The 22,695-nt window shown below is 52.7% G+C and overlaps 1 protein-coding gene across 2 annotated transcripts; it reads right to left on the bottom strand.

Annotated features, from left to right (window-relative positions):
• Positions 1-7,508: 7,508 nt before the first annotated feature.
• On the bottom strand, positions 7,509-22,121 carry Arhgef19 (Rho guanine nucleotide exchange factor 19). Of its 2 annotated transcripts, none has more exons than XM_070037021.1 (16): positions 22,035-22,121; positions 17,670-18,113; positions 17,089-17,364; positions 16,805-16,916; positions 16,671-16,735; positions 16,108-16,370; positions 15,521-15,681; positions 15,247-15,399; positions 14,698-14,827; positions 14,511-14,585; positions 14,293-14,382; positions 13,958-14,118; positions 11,798-11,956; positions 11,329-11,408; positions 8,760-8,864; positions 7,509-8,448 (listed from the first exon to the last, which is right to left on the bottom strand). In XM_070037021.1, the coding sequence occupies exons 2-16, from the start codon at positions 18,082-18,084 to the stop codon at positions 8,291-8,293; spliced, it is 2,403 nt and encodes an 800-aa protein (XP_069893122.1). In that variant the 5' UTR covers positions 18,085-18,113; positions 22,035-22,121; the 3' UTR covers positions 7,509-8,290. The 2 variants fall into 2 exon arrangements, with proteins under 2 accessions (XP_069893122.1, XP_069893121.1); XM_070037020.1 differs by lacking the exon at positions 22,035-22,121 and adding an exon at positions 19,011-19,088.
• Positions 22,122-22,695: the final 574 nt, after the last annotated feature.

Raw genomic sequence — 22,695 nt, 5'->3', positions numbered from 1 at the left:
AAATGACAATTCTGCGATCCAAAGGGTCAACAACAAGGGGTGGTTTCAGTCTAAACACAAACAGATGGTTGCCAGGGAGAGAGCTTTGCCCTGCAGACAGCTTGTGAAAGGCTCTGGTGGTCGTTGTGCAAGGCTGTGGTTCTGGCTGCTTTCTACTAGCCGTTCTACACCAAGCGCACACAGCAGGAGATCCCTTCAGAACCTCCTGCTTGGCCCGGTCTGTTTGTCTTATCTATTATCTACCCATCTATCTGTTTATCTTTTATTAGTACTCCTATCCATGTACCCGTCCATCCATCCATCTATACTATTGATTGACTGATTGATTTGTTCGTGGGGCTTGAATTCTGGGCCTGGACGCTGTCCCTGAGCTCTTTAGCTCAAGGCCAGCGCTCTACCACTTAAGCCACAGTGCCACTTCCCGTTTTCTGGTAGTTAATTGGAGATGAGTCTCATGGACTTTTCTGCCTGGGCTGGCTTTGAGCTGTGATCTTCGTATCTCAGCCTCCTGAGTAGCTACAGGTGTGAGCCACTGGTGCCCAGCTCTCCATTTATTTACTTATTTTTATTGATCCTAGGGCTTGAACTCAGGGCCTGGATGCTGTCCTTCAGCTTTTCCACTCAAGGTTACAACCTGAGCCACAATGCCACTTCCGGCTTTTTCTGAGTAATTAATTGGAGAAAAGAATCTTACAGATTTTTCTGCCCCAGCTGGCTTCAATCTGCAATCCTCAGATCTCAGCCTCCTGAGTAGCTAGGATTACAGGTGTGAGCCACCAGTGCCTGCTTGTTTACTTATTTATTCATGTATTTGTTTATTCATAGGACTTGACAAAAGCCACCTCATTCTGATTCTGAGAACTTGTACCATCCCTCGTAGTTCATCATCGGTCTAAAAGTGCATCCACACCATCCTCCAGGTTTAATTTCAACACCACTTCCTTCCCAGAAAACCATCCACACCCCACTCACAGGCTGTCCAGCCTCAGTCAGTGAGCTAGCCAGATTCTGGCCACTGTGACAAAATACTAGGCCACGGTCCCTGGGCCCTTTGGCTTTGAGCCCAAGAGAAGCTGAAGACCATGTGGGAGCACAGGGTGGAACAAAGCTCCTGTAGCCTGGAAGCAAAACTGAGGAAGGGGAGTTGAGTGCCAGTGGCTCACACCTACAATCCTGTCTACTTTGGAGGCTGAGGTCTGAGGATCATGGTTCAAAGCCAGCCCAGGCAGGAAAGTCTGTGAGACTCTTATCTCCACCAGAAAACTGGAAGTGGCACTGTGGCTCAAAGTGGTAGAGCACTAGCCTTGAGCAAAAGAGCTCAGGGACAGTGCCCAGGCCCTGAGTTCAAGCCCCAGGACTGGCAACAAAACAAACCAAAACAGAGAGAGAGAGAGAGAGAGAGAGAGAGAGAGAGAGAGAGAGAGAGAGAGAGAACTGTTAAGGTCTTTGGGCTTTCCCCCTACCAAATCAGGCCATGGGCAAGGTCAGGTGAATGGGGACCAGACAGGGTCTTCCTCCTGGGCTGCAACTTACTGCAAGAGGATGGCTCCTCAGCTCAGTGTAGCTTAGCCCTATTGCTACCCAGTCACTGTCATTTCTGCTCTCAGGATACATTTGATAACATCGCCCCCAGGAAGCCTGCCCTGACTCTCAGCCAGAGCTGGCTGCTCCCTTGCTTGCACCATGAGTGTCCTCAGCAAGTGTATAAAAGATGTCTCCAAGCCCTGCCTGTCCCCGAGGGAACAGCGTGTGCAGACAAGCCTCTACCAGCCTCACCTTGGGGTTGCTGCCCCCGCCCCAGGGGATCCTCATCCCAACCTTTCCAAACGTTTGGTCTTGCCTGTTTTTTATTTCATGCAAATACAATCTCCGGAGAGGCTGGCTCTCTCCTCTGGCTTCTCTCTCATCCATGTGTTATACACATCTTATTTTCTTTCTTTTTTTCTCTCTCCCTTCCTTCCTTTCTTAAATTTATTTATTAAATTTAATTAATTAATTCTTTGTTGTTGCTGTTTATGTGTACTGAGGAATCAAACCCAGGGCTTCATGCATGCTAGGCAAGCACTCTACCACTAAGCCCATTCCCAGCCCTCTTTCCTTTCCTTTCCTTTCCTTTCCTTTCCTTTCCTTTCCTTCCCTTCCCTTCCTTTCCTTTCCTTCCCTTCTTCCCTCCCTCCCTTGCTTGCTTCCTTCCTTCCTTTCTTCCTTTTTCTTGTGTGTATCAGTCCTGGGGCTTGATCTCAGGGCCTGAATAGGTTTTTTGCTTAAGGCTGGCACTTTACCACTTGAGCCACAGTGGACTTTCCTGCCTGGGCTGGCTTCAAACCATTACAGGCATGAGTCACTGGCACCAGGCTCCTAAAATTTTGTCAATCACACTGCAATGTTAAGCCTGATGCTAGTGGCTCATGCCTATATTTCTAGCTATTCAGGAGGTTGAGATTCAGAGGAGCACAACTCAAAGCCAACCCTGGGAAAAATCCAATTAGCCAGCAAAAAGTCAGACTGGCAGTATGGTTCAGGTGGTAGAGCAAAGGGCCCTGAATTCAAGCCTGAATTACCCCCCTCCCATACACACACCAACCACCACTACCATGTTGCCTTTGGGGGGCATGTGTGGCCCTCTCATTGGGTATGAGAAGAAAGACTGCAGGACAGGGCAGCAGATGCAGCCAAGTTGGCTTTCCAAAGTAGTTGTGCCAGTGTATATAAACCCCACAGAGGCTAAGGCAAGTGCCTCCTGCTGGGGCCAGGCTGGCACTGGCCTCACAAGACAGGGCTTCAGAGAGGAAATTAGGGGACTGCGAAGAGGGAGGGAAGGTGGGAGGGAGGGAAGCCTACAAAGAAACAAGTGCTCCATCCTTTGCTCTGCACCCCTGCAGCTGGAGTCCAGCTGAGACTGAGATGGGGTTCAGTGATGCCCACTGAAAGCTCAGTGCTGCACCCTGGACATAAACAAGTGACAGAGGGGAAGGCAAGGGTCTGGGTGAGGAAGGAGGGCGGGAAGCCTCGGAGGCTGAATCCTAAAGGCTCTGAGCCTGAGGCCTGGAGGTTAGCTAGCAGACAGCCTGGGGGTTTGACTTCCTACCCTGCCCGAGTGTGCCTACTTGTCCATCTCCTGTCCTGCTGATGCCAGCCCTACCTGCTTCCTCCTGTAGCAGATATGGGCAGGACTCTGTGTCCCTGGCCTGGGGGGGATGCAAAGTTGGCCTTCAGGGGCTGAGAAGTGGGCACCTCTTTACCCCTGTGCTGGCCTGGGTCTCCCCTCAGGTCAGGGGGCAGTTAGGGAGCTGGCCCAGGCTGGCCCTTCCCTGGCAGCACACCCCAGTGCCGGCCCTCAGACTCCTAATCATCCATTCCAGACCTGGCGCCAGCCAGTGGCCAGATGTGCCAGGGCAGGTCTGGTGCCTGTTGCCAACCACAGCTCTCTTCCAGCAGACTCGGGAGTGGAGGCCCTTGAAGGGCCTTCCTTTCCACTTGGGCCTCAGTTCTCAGCCTGTCCAAGTGCCTGACATCCACACTAAGGGGGAGAGGGGGGAGGGGTTTGCCAGATTTTTGCCTGGGCTGGCCTTCGGGTCATAATTCTCCTGATCTCTACCCCTGAGTAGCTGGGATTACAGGCATGAGCCACCATGGCTAACTGGAGTGATTTAAGCAATAAAATGAACACCATAGGGCTGGGAAGGTGGCTCAGTGGTAGAGTGCTTGCCTCACACGCCTGAGGCCCTGGGCAACACATAAACAGAAAAAGCTGGAAGTGGCGCTGTGGCTCAAGTGGTAGAGCGCTAGCCTTGTGCCAAACTACTAAGAGGCAGTGCCCAGGCATAGAGTTCAAGCCCCACAACTGAAAAAAAAAAAAAAAAAGAATACCATAGTACTGGGTTACAATGCCAATTATACAATGAACAAATATGAGTCCATGTTGACAGAAATAAATAACTGACTAAATGACTGAGGGAAAGGGACAAATTAAAGATATACATGGGACACACCCTCCCTCAATGGAGCCAGGTCCGCCCTTTCCTCCAATGTAGACTCCACTTGTATCCAAAGATTCTGGCACAGAGTCCTGGTTCATCCCCAGCATTGAGGGAGGTAAGGGAGGAAGCTAACTATCCCTTGAACCCCAAAAGAAATTTTAAAAGGAAAGGTCAGCTGGGTGCTGTTGGCTCACACTTGTAATCTTAGCTACCCAAGAAGCTGAGATCTGAGGATTTACATTCAAAGCCAGCCTGGGCAGGAAAATCTGTGAGACTCTTATTTCCAATAAACTACTAAAAAAGCTGGAAGTTGAGCTGTTGTTCAAGTGCTAGAGCGCTAGCCTTGAGCAAAAAAACTAGCCTGAGTTCAAACCCCAGGACTAGCACGCACACAGAAAGGGTTACCCTCAGTGGCAAGTCACGTGGCCATCCCAGGTGTCCTGCCGTCATGTGGTCATGTGAGGAGTCTGTTTACCTCTGTGGTATTCTTGGTATTCTTGCCCAAAGCGCAGCAACTCCTGTCTAGTCATGAGAAAAGTATCAGCTATGCCCAAATTGAAGGCTAGGCTACAAAGCACTGACCAGAATGCCTCAAAACTGTTCAAGTCATGAAAACCAAGGAACGGCTAAGCAGCAGCCACAGACCAGACACCACGAAATGGGTTGACCCAATGCAACGTGGGATCCTGCACCCAACGGAGGCCTGTGTGGGAAAACTGCTCAGACTCCAAGGGCATGTGCAGCTCAGCTAGTGGTCACATGTGTACTCAAGAAGCTAAGATCTGAGGATCAGGGTTTGAAGCCAGCCTGAGCAGAAAAATCTGAGAGATTCTTATCTCCAATCAATCAGCAAAAAGCCAGAAGTGAAGCTGTGGCTCAAGTGATAGAGTGCTAGTCGAGCATGAAAGCTCACGGGCTGTGCCCAGGCCTTAAGCCTTGAGTTGAAGATTCAGGACTGACACACACACACACACACACACACACACACACACACACACACACACACACACACACACACACACACACACACACACACACACACACACACACACACACACACACACACACACACACACACACACACACACACACACACACACGGTTATTTATTCGAGCATGGAACCATATGGCAGGAGGATGAAAATGTCAAGGCCAGCCCAGACAATTTAGCAAGACCTTGTTTCAAAACAAAAATTATAAAAGGGTTGGGAAGGTGAGGTATGGTAGATGACACCAGTAATTCCATTTATTCATCATCAGGAGGCAGCATATTGTGGTTCCAGGCCAGCACAGGCAAAACCCCATCTCAATCAATTAGCTGAGCATGGTGGTTCATGCTTGTCATCTAAGCTACTCAGGAAGCTTAAATAGGAAAACAGACCAGGCTGGCCCAGGCAAAGGCTGAAAGACCCTATTGTAAAAACAATTTGCTGGGTGCCAGTGGCACACACCTCTAATCCCAGTTACTAAGGAGGCTGAGATCTGAGATTCACGGTTCAAAGCCGGCCCGGGCAGGAAAAACCCGATAAGCCACCAGAAATCCAGAAGTGTCACTGTGGCTCAAGTGGTAGAGCCTTGAGCTGAAGAGGTGAAGGACAGTGCCCAGGCCCAGAGTTCAAGTCCCATGACCGACAATAACTAAATAAATAAGGAAAAAGTGCTGGACATGTGACTCAGCACCTGTCTAGCAAGTGTGAGGCCTGAGTTCAAACCCAATACCCACAAAAATAGTGTGTGTGTGGGGAAGACAACTGGGGTATAGAGACAACTGGTGACAGAGCTGATCTCAATCCTCAGCCCTGCAATCAATCAAAACAAATAAAATCACAGGGGGATGTATAGAAACTAGGATTCAGATTCAAATTCATCACCTGTCCCTAATTTATTCCTGTTAGAAATTCATTTCCAGGGCTTGGTGGTATGACTCAGTGTAGAGACCTGGGTTCTATCCTCAGCACCACCAAAAAAAGAAAGAAAACACATCATCCTTGTAGACACCTGCGAGTGTCAGACCCCTACACTGCACCCTGGCTACATTTGCTTCATCTGTCCACCCCACTCCCCCGCCATCTCCTTGTGAGGACCGAAGATTTTTAGTCCCAGTTCTGTCCATTCTTCTGGTCCTGGGGTCCCAAGGATGGAGCCCATGCTGGCATGACAGACAGTCTGTCTTGATGACCTCAAGGCCTGTACATGAGGGTTTGTAGGAGCTAAGAATGGGCTGGAGGAAGGTAGGTCATTGGGGCATATTGAAGAGGATATCGGGACCCTGGCCACTTCCTATCTCTTCTCTGAATACTCCCACCATGATGTGCTGTGCCACCACTGGCCCAAAGCGCCAGGGTCAAGTGACCACAGACCGAAACCTCTAAACTGTGAGTCAAAATAGTTTTTTCCTTTGCTGGTACTAGAGTTTGAATTCAGGGCTTGGAGCTTGTTCTGCTTGGCTTTCTCATGGCTCGTGCTCTACCACTTTAGCCACACCTCCAGCTCTGCTTTTTTTTTTTTTTGCTGGCTATTTTGGAGATGGAGTCTCATATATTTCTCTGCATGAGCTGTATTAGAACCATGATCCTCTAGATGTCAGTCACTAGGATTATAGGTGTGAACCACCAGTACCTAGCTGTATTTTGTTTCTTTTCAACTTGATTATCTCACATATTTGTCCCAGTGATAGAAAGCCAACTAACACACTTAATAGACTCAAGACAAGCCAGGAGCTGGTGACTCACACCTGTAATCCTATTCAGCAGGTTGAGATCTGAGGATGACGGTTCAGAACCAAACCAGGCAAGAAAGTAGTGAGACTCGTCTCCAATTAACCACTCAAAAAGTAGAAGTGGTACTCTGGCTCAAAGTGATAGAGTGCTAGCCTTGAGCAAAAGACTACAGGTATAGTGCCTAAGTCCAGACTTCAAATTCCCAAAACAGACCCAAAAAAAAGAACAACTGTAGAGATGGGCGCTGGTGGCTCATGCCTGTAATCCTAGCTACTCAGGAGGCTGAGATCTGAGGATCACGGTTCAAAGCCAGCTTGGGTAGGAAAGTCTATGAGACTATTATCTCCAATAAACCACTCAGAAAACTGGAAGTAGCACTGTGGCTCAAGTGGTAGACTGCTAGCCTGGAGCTGAAGAGGTCAGGGACAGAGCCCAGGCCCAGAGTTCAAGCCCCATGACCAAACAAAAACAAAAACAAAAACAACTGTAGGATTTATCTATATATTTAAATACAATCATGAATTCATAAAAGGGAGACAGGTAGAGATGTGCACGGACACACAGAAGAGGTCATGGAACTACAGAAACAGAAACAAACAAAGTGGCTACAGGCCAGGGAGGCAGCAGTGCCCAGGACCTGGCAGAGCTGATGGAGCCCAGACGGGTGATGCTTAGTAGTTATTTCCCTCTCTATCTATTCATTTTATGTATTTAGTTTAACTTAGCTACTTGTTCTTATAGTGCTAGAGAGGGAACTCACAGATGGTGGAGCTCAAGCCCTCTACCCACTTGAGCCATGCCCTAGTCCTTTTCCTTTTAATTTTTTTTTTCAGACACACTTTCATGCTAACTTTGCCTAAATTGACCTTGAACTCACAACCACCCTGCCTTTACCCTCGGCCTCTATGGGTTTCCAGGAGTGTACCACCTTACCTAGCTCATTTCCCTAGTTTTATATCACCCAGTTTGTGGTAAACTGTTACAGAACCCAGAGGCAACACACACAAGAACCAATAACATCTCTTTAATATTTAAGCCTGCTTGAATCTGCTATCTTGTAACTTGTAGCCCAAAAGCAGCCTAACTGATAGCCAGACCCACCCCCACCCTTGGGGTCCCTCCTGGTTGAAGAGGACTTTGGAAAAAGGCAACCCCTACAGGGAGACAGCCAGGCACCTTGGGATCTGAGGCGGAGGGACATGTGGGCAGGGCGGGGATCACAGCTCGGACCCCCAGCAAAGGTGCCAGGAGTTTATTTACAGAGTGACCACACACTGGCACTGGCACCCTCTGGGCTTTGGCTGTGGAGAGAAAGTCTCAGCTACCCAGAGATGCCAGCATCCACCAACCCCACAGTGTCCACCCACTGTCTGCATAGGGGCCACGAATCAGGTGGGTAGAAGGCGAAGCCCCCTGTGTTGGCCCTCATCCCTGAAGTGTGGGTACCAGGGAGAGTAAAGACTGGGGAGACTCCTTGGAAGCCCCCAACTCCGGTATCCCAACCACCATCTGTGGCATGGGGCCACTGTGGACCCTCTAGACTGACCGGAAGCCAAGTCCAGTGTGGCTGTGGCCAGCCGTGGCTGCCCTTCACGCGGGGGGCTCCTCCAGCTTGCTGCTGGCACTGGTGACCCGCTTATTCTCGCGGAGGTTGCGGAGGCGGGCACTGAGGCTGCCGATCTCCTCCACGTAGGCCTGGGGCACCCAGCCCTTCTCGCCGTCTGCCAGGCGTACCCCCTCCAGCCAGCCTAGGAACACATGGGAGCTGTCAGTGCAGGGACACCAGGCCTGAAGTGCTCCTGGGGCTCCTGACCACCAGCTCTAGGAAGGACCCTGCGTCTAGCCACTCATCAATGACCTTCTGGCCTGATTTTCCTGGCACCCTCTGAGGTAATTTTCCTCCTTACCAGCTGACCGCTGACGTTCCTCTTCTTGTCGAACCTGACTCTCACATGCTATGGTAGGTCAACTTTCAAATCTTTCCCTGTGATATTTAGCCAAGTAGCTGCCTCCTGATGTCCAGGTCCCTCTGGGGAACGCTGGTCAGGGGATGGCTCACCATCGTTGGTCCGGGTCTTCACTGCCAGGATGTCAGTCTTCTCCAGGGTCAGCTCATCTGGCTGCAGGGCCTTGTAGGTTCTCACGCACTGGACCTGGGGGCGGTCTGACAGCCAGGGAGGGTCAGGATGGGAGGCGCAAGACAGTAGGAAAGGAGGTAGAGGCTTCGGCTCCTGCCCAAGCTGGCATGGTGACCAGAAACACTAAGCCTGGGTGAACCTGGCCCCTCCTCCTTTGGCTACTGCTCTAGCAAAGGATCCCCACTATCTCAGCTCAGTTCATCTCCTTGGCCTCCAGACCCCCACTTCCCTTCACATGCCCTTGACACCCCGGGGCCCTCCAGGCCCTCATTCTCAGCTGCCATGTAAGCTACATGACTCCCATTGGAAACCCACCGAATTTTCCATTCCTCTCAGAATAGCACCAGAGTCCTTGCAGGTCCCAGAAGGCCCTGGTCATCTGGCATTGAGCCCTTACTAATTTCACCTCCCTCCCTGTCTTTGTCCTCCTTCTGTTCATGTTGTAACTCTAACCACTTTCTAGTGTCCTTCTGCCTCAGGGCATCTGCACTGGCTGTTCCATCTGCTAGGAATTCCCCTCCTCAGCCTTCAAGGTCAAGTGTTATTTCCCAGGAGCCTTTGCTGACCACCTGTCTGGAGTAGGGGGATAAGACCCAGCTCTTGTGGGACCCTTGCCCAAGCTAAATGATCTGCCTCATTTGCAGACCTTTCCTCTCTAGCCTAGCCAGGCTTACAGCATCAAAAACCACAGCTTTGGGGACCAGATGTGGTTGAATCTCAACCCTGCTGCCTATTGGCTATGGGACCCTGACCAAATCACTTAACTCTGTGTGTGCGTATGTGTGTATGTGTGTGTGTTGTGTATCTCTGCATGTGTGCCAGTCCTGGAGCTTGAACTCAGGGCCTGGGCACTGTCTGAGTTCTTTTTTTTTTTTTTTTTGGTCGGTCGTGGGGCTTGAACTCTGGGCCTGGGTGCTGTCCCTCAGCTCTTCAGCTCAAGGCGGGCACTCTACCACTTGAGCTACAGCGCCACTTCCGGTTTTCTGGTGGTTTATTGGAGATAGGAGTCTCACGGTCTCTCCTGCCTGGGCTGGCTTTGAACCTCGATCCTCAGATCTCAGCCTCCTGAGTAGCTAGGATTACAGGCGTGAGCCACCAGCACCCGGCACTGTCTGAGTTCTTTTGCTCAAGGTTAGCACTCTACCACTTGAACCACAGTACTACTTCTGGCTTTTTTTGTGTATGTAGTACTGAGGAATCCAACCCAGGGCTTCATGCATGCTAAGTAAGCACTCTACCACTGAGCCATATTCCTAGCCCTCCCCAAGATTTTTTTGCTCAAGGCTAGTACTCTACCACTTGAGCCATAGTTCTACTTTTGGCTTTTTGGTGGTTAATTGGTAATAAGAATCTCACAGACAAGTCGGGCACCAGTGGCTCACATCTGTAATCCTATCTACTCAGGAGGCTGAGATCTGAGGATCTCGGTTCAAAGCCAGCCTGGGCAGGAAAGTCTGTGAAACTCTTATCTCCAATAAACTACCAGAAAACCAGAAGTGGCACTGTGGGTCAAGTGGTAGAGCACTAGCCTTGAGCTGAAGAGCTGAGGGACAGCACTCAGGCCCAGAGTTCAAGCCCCACAACCGACAAAAAGAAAAAAAAAAAAGAATCTCACAGACGTTTGAGACCTCTGAGTAGTTAGGTTTACAGGTGTGAACCACTAGTGGTTGTCCTTAACTTTTCTGAGTTTTGGTTTTTCTCAGATATGGAAAACGAAGAAAACAAATCTAGAAGAGGGTCACAAAAACGAAATAAAACAAATGCAGAGACAAAGGAATTGGCCATGGGTCTGGCACACAGTAGGTGCTCACTGAAAATAAGCCCCCTTTTCTATGTACATCTTAGCCCCACCCCCCTGCCCACTACAAAAGTGTCCAGGATGACACTGCCTCCTGGCTTACCAGCCTCTTGTCACACCTAAGAGAGACTCTGTGCCACCACCCCTCACCCTCTGGTCATTCTGCTGATCCTCTTTATAGCTGATATAAAGACAGAGACAAAGCTAGGCACTGGTGTCTCATGCCTGTAATCCTAGCTACTCAGTAGGCTGAGATTTGAGCATCATGGTTCAAAACTAGCCTAGGTAGGAAAGTCTGTGAGACTCTTATCTCCAATAAACCACCAGAAAACTGGAAGTGGTGCTATGGCTCAAGTGGTAGAGCACTTGCTTTGAGCTGAAGAGCTCAGGGACAATGCCCAGGCCCAGAGTTCAAGCCCCACGACTAACCAAAAAAAGAAAAGACAGAGATAGATGTTTGCGGCACATGCAGTCCTGTCACTTAGCCAGTGATCTTAGGCAGGACATCCCCCCTCAGATACCTGTGCCCATGGCCACCATGCCCAACCCCCAAGGGTCCTCAGGGCCATTCTGGACGCTTCAGGCTTCTGGCTCTGCTTCCCTGAGGTCCTGAGCCACATAGTACCCACGGAGGGAGGAGGGGGCTGCAGGGAACCCAGGGCAGGTGGACGAGGCAGGGTGGAAGACAATACCTTCTCCCTCGCTGATGGCCTCCTTGTCCTCCTGGGCACTGGAGGGGCACAAGGCTGAGATCCACCGCTGCTTCTCACTCCTGGGGGTCAGGGGAGGACAAGGAAATGGCTGTCACAACAAGCAAAGAACAGTTGCTAGGGCAACTGTGGGAACAAGAGCTAGAAGCAGGAATGAGGTCCAGGCCTGGGAACCAGGCTGAGTTCACATCACTCAGCGCTCACTCTGCAGACTGGTTCTCAAGACTGTGTCTTTTAGCTCCAGATGACAGCTCTAGATGCCAGTTCTGCCTATATCCCGCCTCATGCCACTGTCCTGAAGCCAGAGACACAAAGGCATGGTGGCTGATGCCAAGATGTCCTTTGCCTACCTATGTGACCTCTACCCGCCCAACCCTGCTCTGGGCCCATGTGTGCTGTCCAAATCAGGAGAGCTGGGCACTCCGGGGTCCCCCTTCACCAGGTCACTCACTCAGTGCGGGCCCTTAGCAGGAGCTGGTGCTTGGCACGCTGCCCGTGCAGAAGTCTCAGGAGGAACACATGGCCAGGGATGCCCTGGAGCTTCAGGCTCAGGTCCCGCACCTGCAGCTCTGCCATCCGGGCATGGACGAAAACGGCGAACTTCCCGAGCCTACAGGATGGACAGGGTCAGCCTGGCCTAGACCCACAGCACCGCAGGCAGGACCAGTGTGTTGATGGGAAAGGAGAAGAAAGGTTTCTGCCTCTCCAGTCCCCCTTCCAGTGAGATCAGGGTACCCCCCCCTCCCACAAGAGAGGTCTCCTCCTCTGGGTCACTGGTGGAGGTTGAAAGTGGTGGAGGCCAGTTCTCAACCCCAGGTGTTTTCCACTTCTCTCTCTGTACTCCCTACCCAGCTCCTCCTCCAAAGGGCCAATCAGACACTTCAGGCCCTGCCTGGCCCCCAAGGGAAGGAGGATTAGAGGCTAGGCAGAGGTCCATAGCTTATTTATCTCAGCTACTCTGAACAGGACCCAACATCTCCTGTTCCCAGCCTGGCCCCTTCTCTTCCTGTACTCCGGGGGCCCATCCCACCACTGGGCCTCCAGGAGCTCAGCAGGCAAGCTTACCCCTCCTTCCCCTGGCTCCACTCCCAGGGGAGCCACGCCCTAGCCTCCCTCCTCTTTCCAGACTGGGGCAAATACCTTCTCAAGCATCTGCCACCTGTGGAGGGTCCAAGCTCACCCGAGCCTCCAAGAGCTCCCAGCCTCCTCCAAACTGGTCAGGAGCATAGTGACCCTCTGCTCCCATCCACCAGGCTCCTAGGTGTCCTCAAAACAAGTCTAATCCAAATTCTTCTGCCCTATTCCTCAAATGCAGGTAGTCTAGCCGGGTACAGATGGCTCAAGCCTGTAATCTGAGGATCTAGGTTCAAAGCCAGCCCAGGCAGAAAAGTCTCCATAAGAGACTCTTATCTGCCCTATTCCTCAAATCCAGCCTAGGTAGGAAAGTCTGGGAGACTCTTAGCTCCAACTAATCAACAAAAAACTGGAAGTAGAGCTGTAGCTCAAGGGGTAGAGTGTCAGCTTTGTGTGAAAAAGCTCAGGGGCAGCACTCAGGCCCTGAGTTCAAGCCCCAGTACTGACACAAAAACCAAACCAAACAAATGGTATAAGCTAGGCACTGATGGTTCACGTCTATAATTCTAGCTACTCAGGAGGCTGAGTCTTGAGGACTGCAGTTCAAAGCCAGCCCAGGCAGGAAAGTCCATGAGATTCTTTTCTCCAATTAACTACCAGAAAGCTGGAAGTGGTGCTGAGGCTTAAAGTGGTAGAGCACTAGCCTTGAACAAAAAGAGCTTAGGAATAGTGCCCAGGCCCTGAGTTCAAGCCCCACAACTGAAAAACAAACAAACAAACAAACAAATACAACCCCCTGGCCTCCCAAAAATAAAACCCAATAGTATATGAGCACAGAACAAGTTTCAGTCATAAATTTATGTCCACAGCACCAAGCAGAGAGTGCGGTACAGAGCAGAGATCCAGGAACAATTTACTAAGTGAATAATTAAATCAGGAATGAACACTTCACTTCAAATGCCTGCTATTTGTCCAGCTTAACTTTCTGACTTCCCTCATCCCCACTCTTCTCCTGCCTTCTTCCCTCCTCCCTCAGGAAGACAAGTACCAGGCACTGTGGGAACTCTGTTCCTATGCTACTATGACTACCTTGTGGTCTCTGTGTTACAGGTGATAGGATAGTGCAGTGGGGGAGAGCCTAGCGTGTGGTGTCAGACAGAGCTGGCCACCTCCTGGCTAACTCCTGGATCTTGACACATCCAAGGGAGCCTGTGACCAAGGGACACAGGCTGAAGTGTCTGTAGGATTGAAGGGAACAAGTCACATGGCACACTGGGTGCCAAACAGCAATAGGCAAAGGCCACTGTTCTAGCTCTGACTGGCTGGGCAGGACTGGGTTCCCTCATATGCTCTCACATAGCAGCTTTGAGTTTTCCACACAGTCCAGCTCTTGACTCTCCATCTGGAGAGTCATTATCTGCCTTTGCTCCAAGAGTCCCCAAGAAACCAGCTGGGGCTCCCAGACCCAGCAAGAGACCCTAGGTCATGAGCCCAGGGGAAGGGAAGAAGGAAACTTGGTTCTAATCAACACACTCACTCCTTCCTTCGGGAGAGCAGAAGGCAGTCATTGAAGAGGTGCAAGTAGACCGCCTTGCTGGACAGCTTCAGCTTGGCAGGTGGCGCTGCGGGCAGTGGTGCCAGCTCCACTAGTTCCCCATGCCGAACCAGCCAACGGGCCTGTGAGATCAGTGGGAAGATCTGGGGGACAAAGTAGACAAGAGTATGGGTAAGCAAAGTTCAGAGGCATTGGCATAACACAGGATGGAGGAAGGGAGGCTGTGGGGCAGGGATTCATGGGCCTGAAGTACCAGGGGGAAAGGGAGGAACCAGAGCTGCCCTTCCGGGCCCCATCCCGTCAGCTGCAGTCCACACCTTGCCCTCAAAGTGGATCTTCTTGCTCAGGTGGATGAGCTCCTCTGTCCTCTTCATAGACTGCACGCTGGCGTTGCATTCCTGTACCAGCTGGGTAAGCCATAGGATGTCACCTGCAGCCCCCTACAACCTGCGTTCCCACACCACTACCTCTGACCAGAGATTCTGTGGCTGAGTCCAGGTGAGCCCTTTGGGCACCCCTGCCCTGCCGAGCTTACCTCTTTGAGTGCATTAAAGGCCTTGGTGGCCATGTCTTCGTCATGGGAGCCCTGTGTAGTTCGCTTCAAGATATTCTAGAGGGTGACATTAGCTCATTGAGGCAGGTTACCCTCCCTCCGTGACCTGTCCACCTTTGACAGGGGCATCTCTACCAGCCTTCCCGTACACGGTCTGAGCCCCCAGTACCTCCACCAGCATCTTGAGGCGCATGATCCTCTGGAAGGGCAGGATGAGGAAGGAGGTGAGGGGCAGCCGCTGGCAAGCTGGAGACTCCTCCAGACGGGCCAAAATGCTGGGGAACTTGGGGTTTTCCAAGCTATGACAAGACAATGGAGTGGGAGTCTGGAGTCACAGGTGGACCTAAACCCCTAGGATCTACCACCTCCACCACCCTACTCATCTTCAGGTGCCTTCTCTTTTTTGGTCGGTCGTCAGCCTTGAACTCTGACCCTGAGCTCTTCAGCCACTTCTAGTTTTCTGGTGGTTTATTAGAAATGAGAGTCTCATGGACTTCCCTGCCCCAGCTGGCTTTAACAGTGATCCTCAGATCTCAGCCTCCTGAGTAGTTCAGGTGCCTTTTTAACATCTGCTTCAGCCCCTGGGGTCAGGTCACATTTAAGCTGCTCAAAGCCCCTTTCAGGGAGCCTCCCCTCCCAACCACCCAGTCTCATCCTGTCCTCTCTGTCTACACCTGCCTGAGCCCCCTCCGTCCCTCTTTCAGATCCCCTTCCATACAGCAGGCGCTGGTAGGTACGCTCTTGGTAGGCCTGGTTGGTGACATAGGGCAGGTAGACACGGCGGAAGGCAGGGCAATGATGCAACACTACATCGCACACACTGAATCGCAGTACATCTGCCTCCAGACGCTGCTCCAAGTCCTGCAGGAACCTGAGGGGTGGGCCAGGGGTCAGGGCCAGGGTATTTATTGACCCCTTCCTATTTGGAAGCCGCCCTGCTAGCCAGGCCAGACCACTCACTCCCTTTCACCTCCTCCCCTCCCCTCCCTCACCTCTCACTGGTGCTCTTGACCTCAGGCAGCTTGGAAAATAGCCATTGCTTGTCCTGAGCCCCCAGACACTCACTTAGCTCAACAGAGCCCAAGAAGTGTCCCACGGCCACAGACAGGCTGTGGATGTACGAGGCCTCGGAGGTGATCAGCTCAAACTTGGCCTGCAAGAGGGTGGACGCAAGGTTTGTCAGTCCACCTAAGCACCTCAAGTCATCTGTATAGACACCATGTCTCTGCCCTTCTCCAGCCTCACCTGGCACCTAAAGTTAGGCCGGAGTTCCTACCTCTTAGCCTCAGCCCTAGATGACCTTTCCTACAGCCTGCCTGCCCTCTGGCTCCATCCCGCCCCACCCTCGCTACCCTCCCTCTCGGCCCCACCCCTGTTCTTGGCCCGCCTGGTACTGCTCTCTACTGCCCTCCCATTGGCTCCTCCCCCATCTGGCACAACCCCCCAGGCTCCGCCCCTTACCCACTATCCCCCTCGGCCTTGGGCCCCTTTGGGCTCCAGCCAACCCCACCTGCTCAGGCCCGAGTACCACCTTCCCCAGACCGGCCTTTAGGCCGACGCCCCGCCCCCGGCCACCCACCTCCTGTAGCTTGCAGTCGCGCAGGCTCAGCGTGGCCAGGACACCGCTGCCGCGCACGTCGGGGATGTCCTGCCACAGCGAGAAGGTGGAGCCTCGCGCCGATCGCTGGGCCCGGAAGGAGCTGCTAGGAGAGAGGTTGGCCCGGGGCGGCCCGGGCCCCTCCTCCGCGCCCTCCGCCTCGTCCCCCGGGCCCTCCTCCTCGCGCTGCTGCCGCCGCAGCTCGCGGGCGCTGGCCACGTCGCTGTATTCCTGGTAGAGGACAGCTGGGCAGAGAGAGGGGCGGGGAGGGCCATGGGAGGGCCGAGAGGTGCTGCCTGCCCCAGCTCGGCTCCTCCTGGGGCCCCCACTCAATCCCTTGCAGCGAAAACCATGTGGGGGGGACACAGTGCATATATTCATTCATTCACTCACTCATTTATTCACTCTATAACCCCTAAATGAGCATCAACCGCGTGCTGGCCCATCTGCTAGACACTGAGATCCCTACCCCGCCCCCCAGTTCCCCGTTTCTACACCCCAGTCCCTTCTTCCATGACCCGGTCCCAAAGCCCCTCTGAACGTACAGTTTAGGAGAAACCGTGACTGGCGCCGCTCGTTGGGATCCGGGGCTTCTTCCTGCATGTCCAGCCTAGGGAAAGAGTGTCAGTACCCTTCTTCACAGCCCATCCCAAACCAGGGTCCAGGAAGAGGTGGATACCTGGGTTCCAGCAGGCTACCCAGGCCCTGGCTTGAGTCACCAACAGGTGCTGGCAGTGATGAAGTGTCCACCTTCATCTCTACACTTTGAGCCTCCCTTCCAGATGCTTTCCCTAGAAAAAGCAAGAATGAGGTACAGGTGGATCAGAAAGTGGCCCTGGCACCACACCCCAGCTGATCAGCACCCAGTTGCAGGTGTTCCATGAGTGGGTTATGCCCCACCCTGCATCTGGCTGCTAGGCTGTTATTCTCAGGGCCTGGGGCAGTAGAATTAACAGCTGGTACCTGCTCCAGTGCCTGACCCTGATGTCAGTGCCCTGGCTGCTGCACTCCGCCCCAGGCGCAGAGAAGAGTGTAGCCTGGTCATCAGGTCTGAGGCTGAGAAGCGCCTCCGCTCAGGACCCTCCAAGGCTCCTCGGGTAGTTCCAGACAGTTCCAGCACCCTTGGCTCCTCTGTGCTCACAGTCTGCTCCTGCACTGTCTGGCTAGGCTCCAGGAAGCCAGGATGGGCTTCAGGGCTGCCAGAGGCCTCTTCACGCTGGTATACCCGCATCTTGCGCCCTGTGAGAGCACAGAGTGGCATGCGCAGAGCTTCCTCCTGACCTCCTCCCTGCTGCTGCCCTGTGGCCCTGAGCATCCCAGGCAGGCTCAGGCATTATGCCGGAAAGAATAGGATCCACAAGAGGGCTTAGAGGGATGGCTAAAAGCTTCTTGTGTAACCCGAACAAGCCCCAAGTGAGTACTCCCTAAAATCTACCACTTGTCCTGAATTTAGGAAAAGTCTGGGTTTGAAAAGGAGCCACTCAGCCCCTCCCCTGTCTGCCCCAACAGGGCACCCCACCACCACCACCACCACAGTGACTCACAGGCTGACTTCTTCTCTGAGCCATGGCTGGCCCTGCGCTGTGGCTGTGAGTGCTGAGGACTCCACGGTCGCTCCAGAATTGAGGGCTGGGCACCAGGACAGTGGGGCCAGCTGCCAGCCCTGCTGGGCCGCATCCCTCCACTGGTGGAGGTCTCTGTATCTGGACCTTCTGGGGTCAGTGGCCATAGCAGACCTTGAAGAGGAGCAGGGGTCCCCAGGGACCAGCGGCTGCCAGGAGGCCGTAGTTCCTCCGGGCTGACAGGGAAAAGGTCCAGACACACAGGGCTCAGGGGCTGCAGGGTTGGCAGCTCAATAAAGGACAGACTCTCCTGTTGGCATATAGCTACTGGGTGTTGAGGACTATCTGGTGGCCCAGCCAGGTGGGGCTGGAGGGTTGCTGGTGGCCCACAATCCATTCCTCCTTTGCTCTGCCACCCTCCTGGGCCTGCAAGGGAGAAAGTATCAGATCTAGACGCAGGACATCAAGGCTGGGCAGTAAGCCACCACATCCTGGAGGCATGGACAAACCCTGTGTATACATGTCTGCACATACATGCTACATGCCTAATTTAATAGCCAATACAATTACTTGGCATTGCTGAACACAGGCAACTGCTTGCCACCTATCATCTCATTTAATCCTCACTGTTATCATCCCTGACTTATAGGTGGGGAAAATGAGCAGAGACGCTGTTGTGTGGCAAATGGCGGAGCCGGCATTCTCACTCAGGCCTCCCAGCTCTAGCCACCTCATACATTCTCTAACACACTGATGTGCAATCAGATATATGGATACAGGCATTGACATAAAAATCCCTGTGCCCCCATGTACACACATACTGTCACACATATGTACAGACAAACTCAGACTCACAAGCCAGTTTTTTTACAGTTACACATTTTTTTCCAAACATACACATTGATCAGTAGACATTTACACAACCACCCGAGACTTGACACACACAGTTACATACTCATGCCAAGACACAGACACAAACATGGACCTACAAGTCCCTGCTGCAGTGCTACCCACCCCCCTTCCAGACCTCAGCACTGAGTGATGCCCACACCCATGCCAAGCTGGCTGGGAGGGTCATAGACTGGCAGACAGGCCACCACCCAGCTTAGACTAGGCCCTCCCAGGGAAGGGCAGAGAGGTGACCTAGCCCCCCAGCTTGTTGGAAGAGAGGGGTTTCTCCCCATTCCAACTCCCAGCCTCTGGGCCAGGCCAGGTTGAAGGGGTCCTTTTTAGGCAGGACGTCATTCCATCTGAGCCTTCCAGGTCCAGGCCCCCAAGGCCTTTGCTCTAAGGGGGTCTGCCTGTCCCCCTCCAGCCCCTCACCTCTCCAGCCAGGGCTGAGACCCGCTGCTGATGCTGTTATGTTGTTCCTTCAGCTGCTCCCGGCAGGGGAAGCCCTCTCTCTGCCCAGCTGGCTGGGGGAGATCCCACCCAGACAAAGAGTTTGATTCATCAAACCCTGTGGTGTGGCAAGCGGGAGGGAGGGAGGGAGGAAAGGAAGGAGGGAGTAAGCTGCAGGCTGGGCGGGGGCCTACCCTAGCCTGGCCTCGTTGTGGGCAGGCTGGGCAGCAAAGACCCCCCACACCCTGCACCCTGGCTCCTCAGGCAAAGGGGCAGTGCCCAGCCTGTCAGGGCCAGGAGACAGAGACAGAAGGAGACCCACAGATGGAAACAGAGTCAGTGACACTGAAAACTTCAGACAGTCCAGATATGTAGAGACAGACACAAAGCCCACAAAAACCCAGGGAGACAGATGGACAAACAATTCATGCCCTGTGGGGTTGCCAGTCTGGTGAGAGAGCCAAAAACAAAAGTAGTTACAATCTCAGTTGGCAAGAGCCACGCCAGAAGCTACCATTTGAGTAGAGTGCTGGGCTGGAGTCACCCTAGATATACTGAGAAAGCTTCTGGGAGGAGGTAATAATAACTAACTTCTACACAGCTAAAGTTTCCAGAGAACCAGTGATGAGGGACCCCTGGCCTTCAATAGTCATGATAGTGTCTGTGACTCCAAAAAGATGACCCAGTGGGAGGATGGCTAGTCTCTGCACAACCCCTTAACAACCTCTTCTCTCTTCTCATGTCCTGGCCTGAAAGGATGGAGAGGGGGTGACTGTGCTCCTAAGAAATTGTACTTTTTTTTCTCTTTTGCTGGTCCTAGGGCTTGAACTTGGGGCCTAGATGCTGTCCCTGAGCTTTTCTGCTCAAGGCTAGCATTCTACCCCTTGAGTCATAGTTCTACTTTTGGCTTTTTGGTGACTAATTGGAAGTAACAGTCTCATGCCCAAGCTGGCTTCTAACTGCAATCCTCAGATCTCAGCCTCTTGAGTAGCTAGGGTTTTAGGTAGGATCCACCAGCACCCAGCCAGGAACTGTACTTTCAAACCTCCATCCTTCAAGCCTCCCTGAAATTCCATATCCTCATCTGGTTTGTAGGACAGCTGCAGCAAGTTGATACTTTATGGAGAGAATTAACAGTGTGGCAAAAAAGCACCTGGGGCAGGCCAGGTGCTGGTGGTGTATGTCTTTAATCCTAGCTCAACTCAGGAGGCTAAGATGGGAGAATGGAGTTTTGAAGCCAGTCTGAACAGACACATCTGAGAGACTCTTTTCTCCATTTATTTCCCATTTAACCAGCAAAATAAAATACCAGAAGTGGAGGTATGACTCAAGTGATAGAGTGCCAGCTTTAAGCAAATAAGCTAAGGAAGAGCACCAGGCCCTAAGTTCATGCTCCAAGACTGGCAAAAACATGGGCTGGGAAGGTGCCTCAGTGGTAGAGTGCTCGCCTCATATGCATGAAGCCCTGGGTTCGATTCCTCAGCACCACATAAGCAGGAAAAAGCCAGAAGTGGTGCTGTGGCTCAAGTGGTAGAGCGCTAGCCTTGAGCTGAAGAGCTGAGGGACAGTGACCAGGCCCAGAGTTCAAGCCCCATAACTGGCAAAAAAAAAAAAAAAAAAAAAAAAAAAAGACTGGCAAAAACAAAAAAGACGAACCCTGGGGCAGAGTGGAACCTAGTCATCGATGGTCATTCCATGGGTTGAAGTGTTGTCATTGCTCTCCCGCCAGCTGGACGATGGCTTTGGCCATCACTCTGATAAGGAAAAGGAGGCCACCGGACATGGCAGAAATGTGTGCGAAGGGACACACTCCCTGTCTACCAAAAGTCACATGTACATGTACACTGCCCCTGCTCCCTTGTATTCTGGAAGATTCTCTGGACTTGGATTCTGGAAACCCCTGAAAGAGCAGACGCTGCCTCCCCCCATCATATAGAAGGGTAAATAAGCAGAACATTGAGCTCCTAGAGGAAGAAGCACCCCCAAACAAGGCCTCAGAAAACACTGAGGAAATAGAGGGCAGGAGGGAGGATCGAGGTGGGGGTCTGGAGGGAGTGTACCTCCACCTCTACTCCTGCCCAGGTCAAGAAGCCATGGAAATAACCCACTTAGTTGAAAGGCCAGCCCTGGGGCCTTCCAGAAATGTGGCTCACCTGAGCTCTTTGTTGGAGACCCAGGAAGGCCAGAGCTGGGTTATTTATATTGTGTGTAGCTCATCTCTGTCCAAGGGAGGAAAAAAAGTGTGTGTGTGTGTGTGTGTGTGTGGTGTGTGTGTGTTGGGGGAGGGGGGGGGAAGGGGAGCTTCAGGAAGAGATTGGTCCCTGGGAGCAGAGTCATTACCTGGCCTAGGACATGATCACAGAACCCTAGTGGCCCACTGGGCAAGGGATACTCTAGACCTTGAAGGTGTAAGCTCTGCCCAGGTTCAAGGATCAGTGTTGACACTGACCAGCTGTGTGCAGCCTCAGGCAAGTCATATAGCCCATGCCTGAGCCTCAGGATCCCCACCTAGTCAAATGACTCCCCCCCAAGCCCCTAGATACTCCGACTAAGAAATCTGTGTGATCATACCTGTGTATCTGCAGGTCCAGAAGAATGGGCAGAGGCCACGGAGAGCCCTGTCCAGCAGGCACTGCTAAATCCAGTAACCAATGGGTCCACTGGTAAGGCTGGCAGAGCCCATCCCTGGATACTTCCGTGGTCCAGAGAAAGCACCCTCAGGCCCCTTCACCTAGCTTTTCCCTGACCCTTGCCTAGTGCTCCTTGTTCTGCTGCCCAGAAGAACAGGGTGCCTACCAGAGCTTGTTGGCCCCATATGAGACAAAACCAAGTAGGAAATGGTGGCTGGCAAGGGGCCCCAGGCCAAGAAACGTCTGCAGATCCCAAGGGGCCAGAAGGGGGTCAAGGACAGGATCAGCAGCCGGGCAGGCAGCACAAAGGGCTCATTTGGAGAAGACTAGTGGGAGAAGGATGGGCTGGCACCGGGTCAGGTCGGTCGGGCCCTACCTCAGCCAGGGAGCTCGGTCCAGCTGCTGGCACAGTCCAGGACTCCAGGCCACCCTGGGGGCTGTGGGGCTGCAGATAAGTCCTCAGGGGGCGATGTCAGCATGGTCCCTGAGCCAGGCAATGCAAGCTGCTGGGCATTGTGTGGGATAGGGAGGGGGGAGGCGCAGGCGGAGGGAGCCTTAGAGAGGCAGGCGGTTGTCTCAACGTGCCCTGCTCTCCGCCCCCCTTCCCCAGAACCGGTTTGGCTAGTCTAGGGTTAGAGAGGGGGCTGGAACAATGGGAGTCCTATGCCTAAGAGAGGCAACGAAGGACCCCAGACAGACAACCAAAAGATGCAAGAGGCACTGTTCTGTTCTGGCCATCTCTCTTCTGGAGCTCCTCAAATGTGAGACTTGTTCAGGGGACTTTTGGGGACTGGGGAGCCTCCTGGGAGCTTCATAGAGAACCTCTCAAACCTTAGGATTCCTCAGGAACTTTGAGATCTCTGCTCACCCTCTCTGAATATGTTACTACATCTGTAAATTGGGACCACTCAGCTGGATGCTTGGGAGACAAAAAGCCTTGAAAATTAGCAGTGTACCATCTGGCATAATCCTAGACAGTTCTCCCCAACATGGATACTCCTTACAAATGACCCACCCTTTCCCACTGCCTGGAATGA

Source organism: Dipodomys merriami, unplaced genomic scaffold (assembly GCF_024711535.1).
Source record: "Dipodomys merriami isolate MVZ:Mamm:240054 unplaced genomic scaffold, mDipMer1.0.p SCAF_28, whole genome shotgun sequence".
Classification (NCBI taxonomy): Eukaryota; Metazoa; Chordata; class Mammalia; order Rodentia; family Heteromyidae; genus Dipodomys; species Dipodomys merriami.
This window is presented reverse-complemented; position numbering and strand designations above follow the sequence as displayed.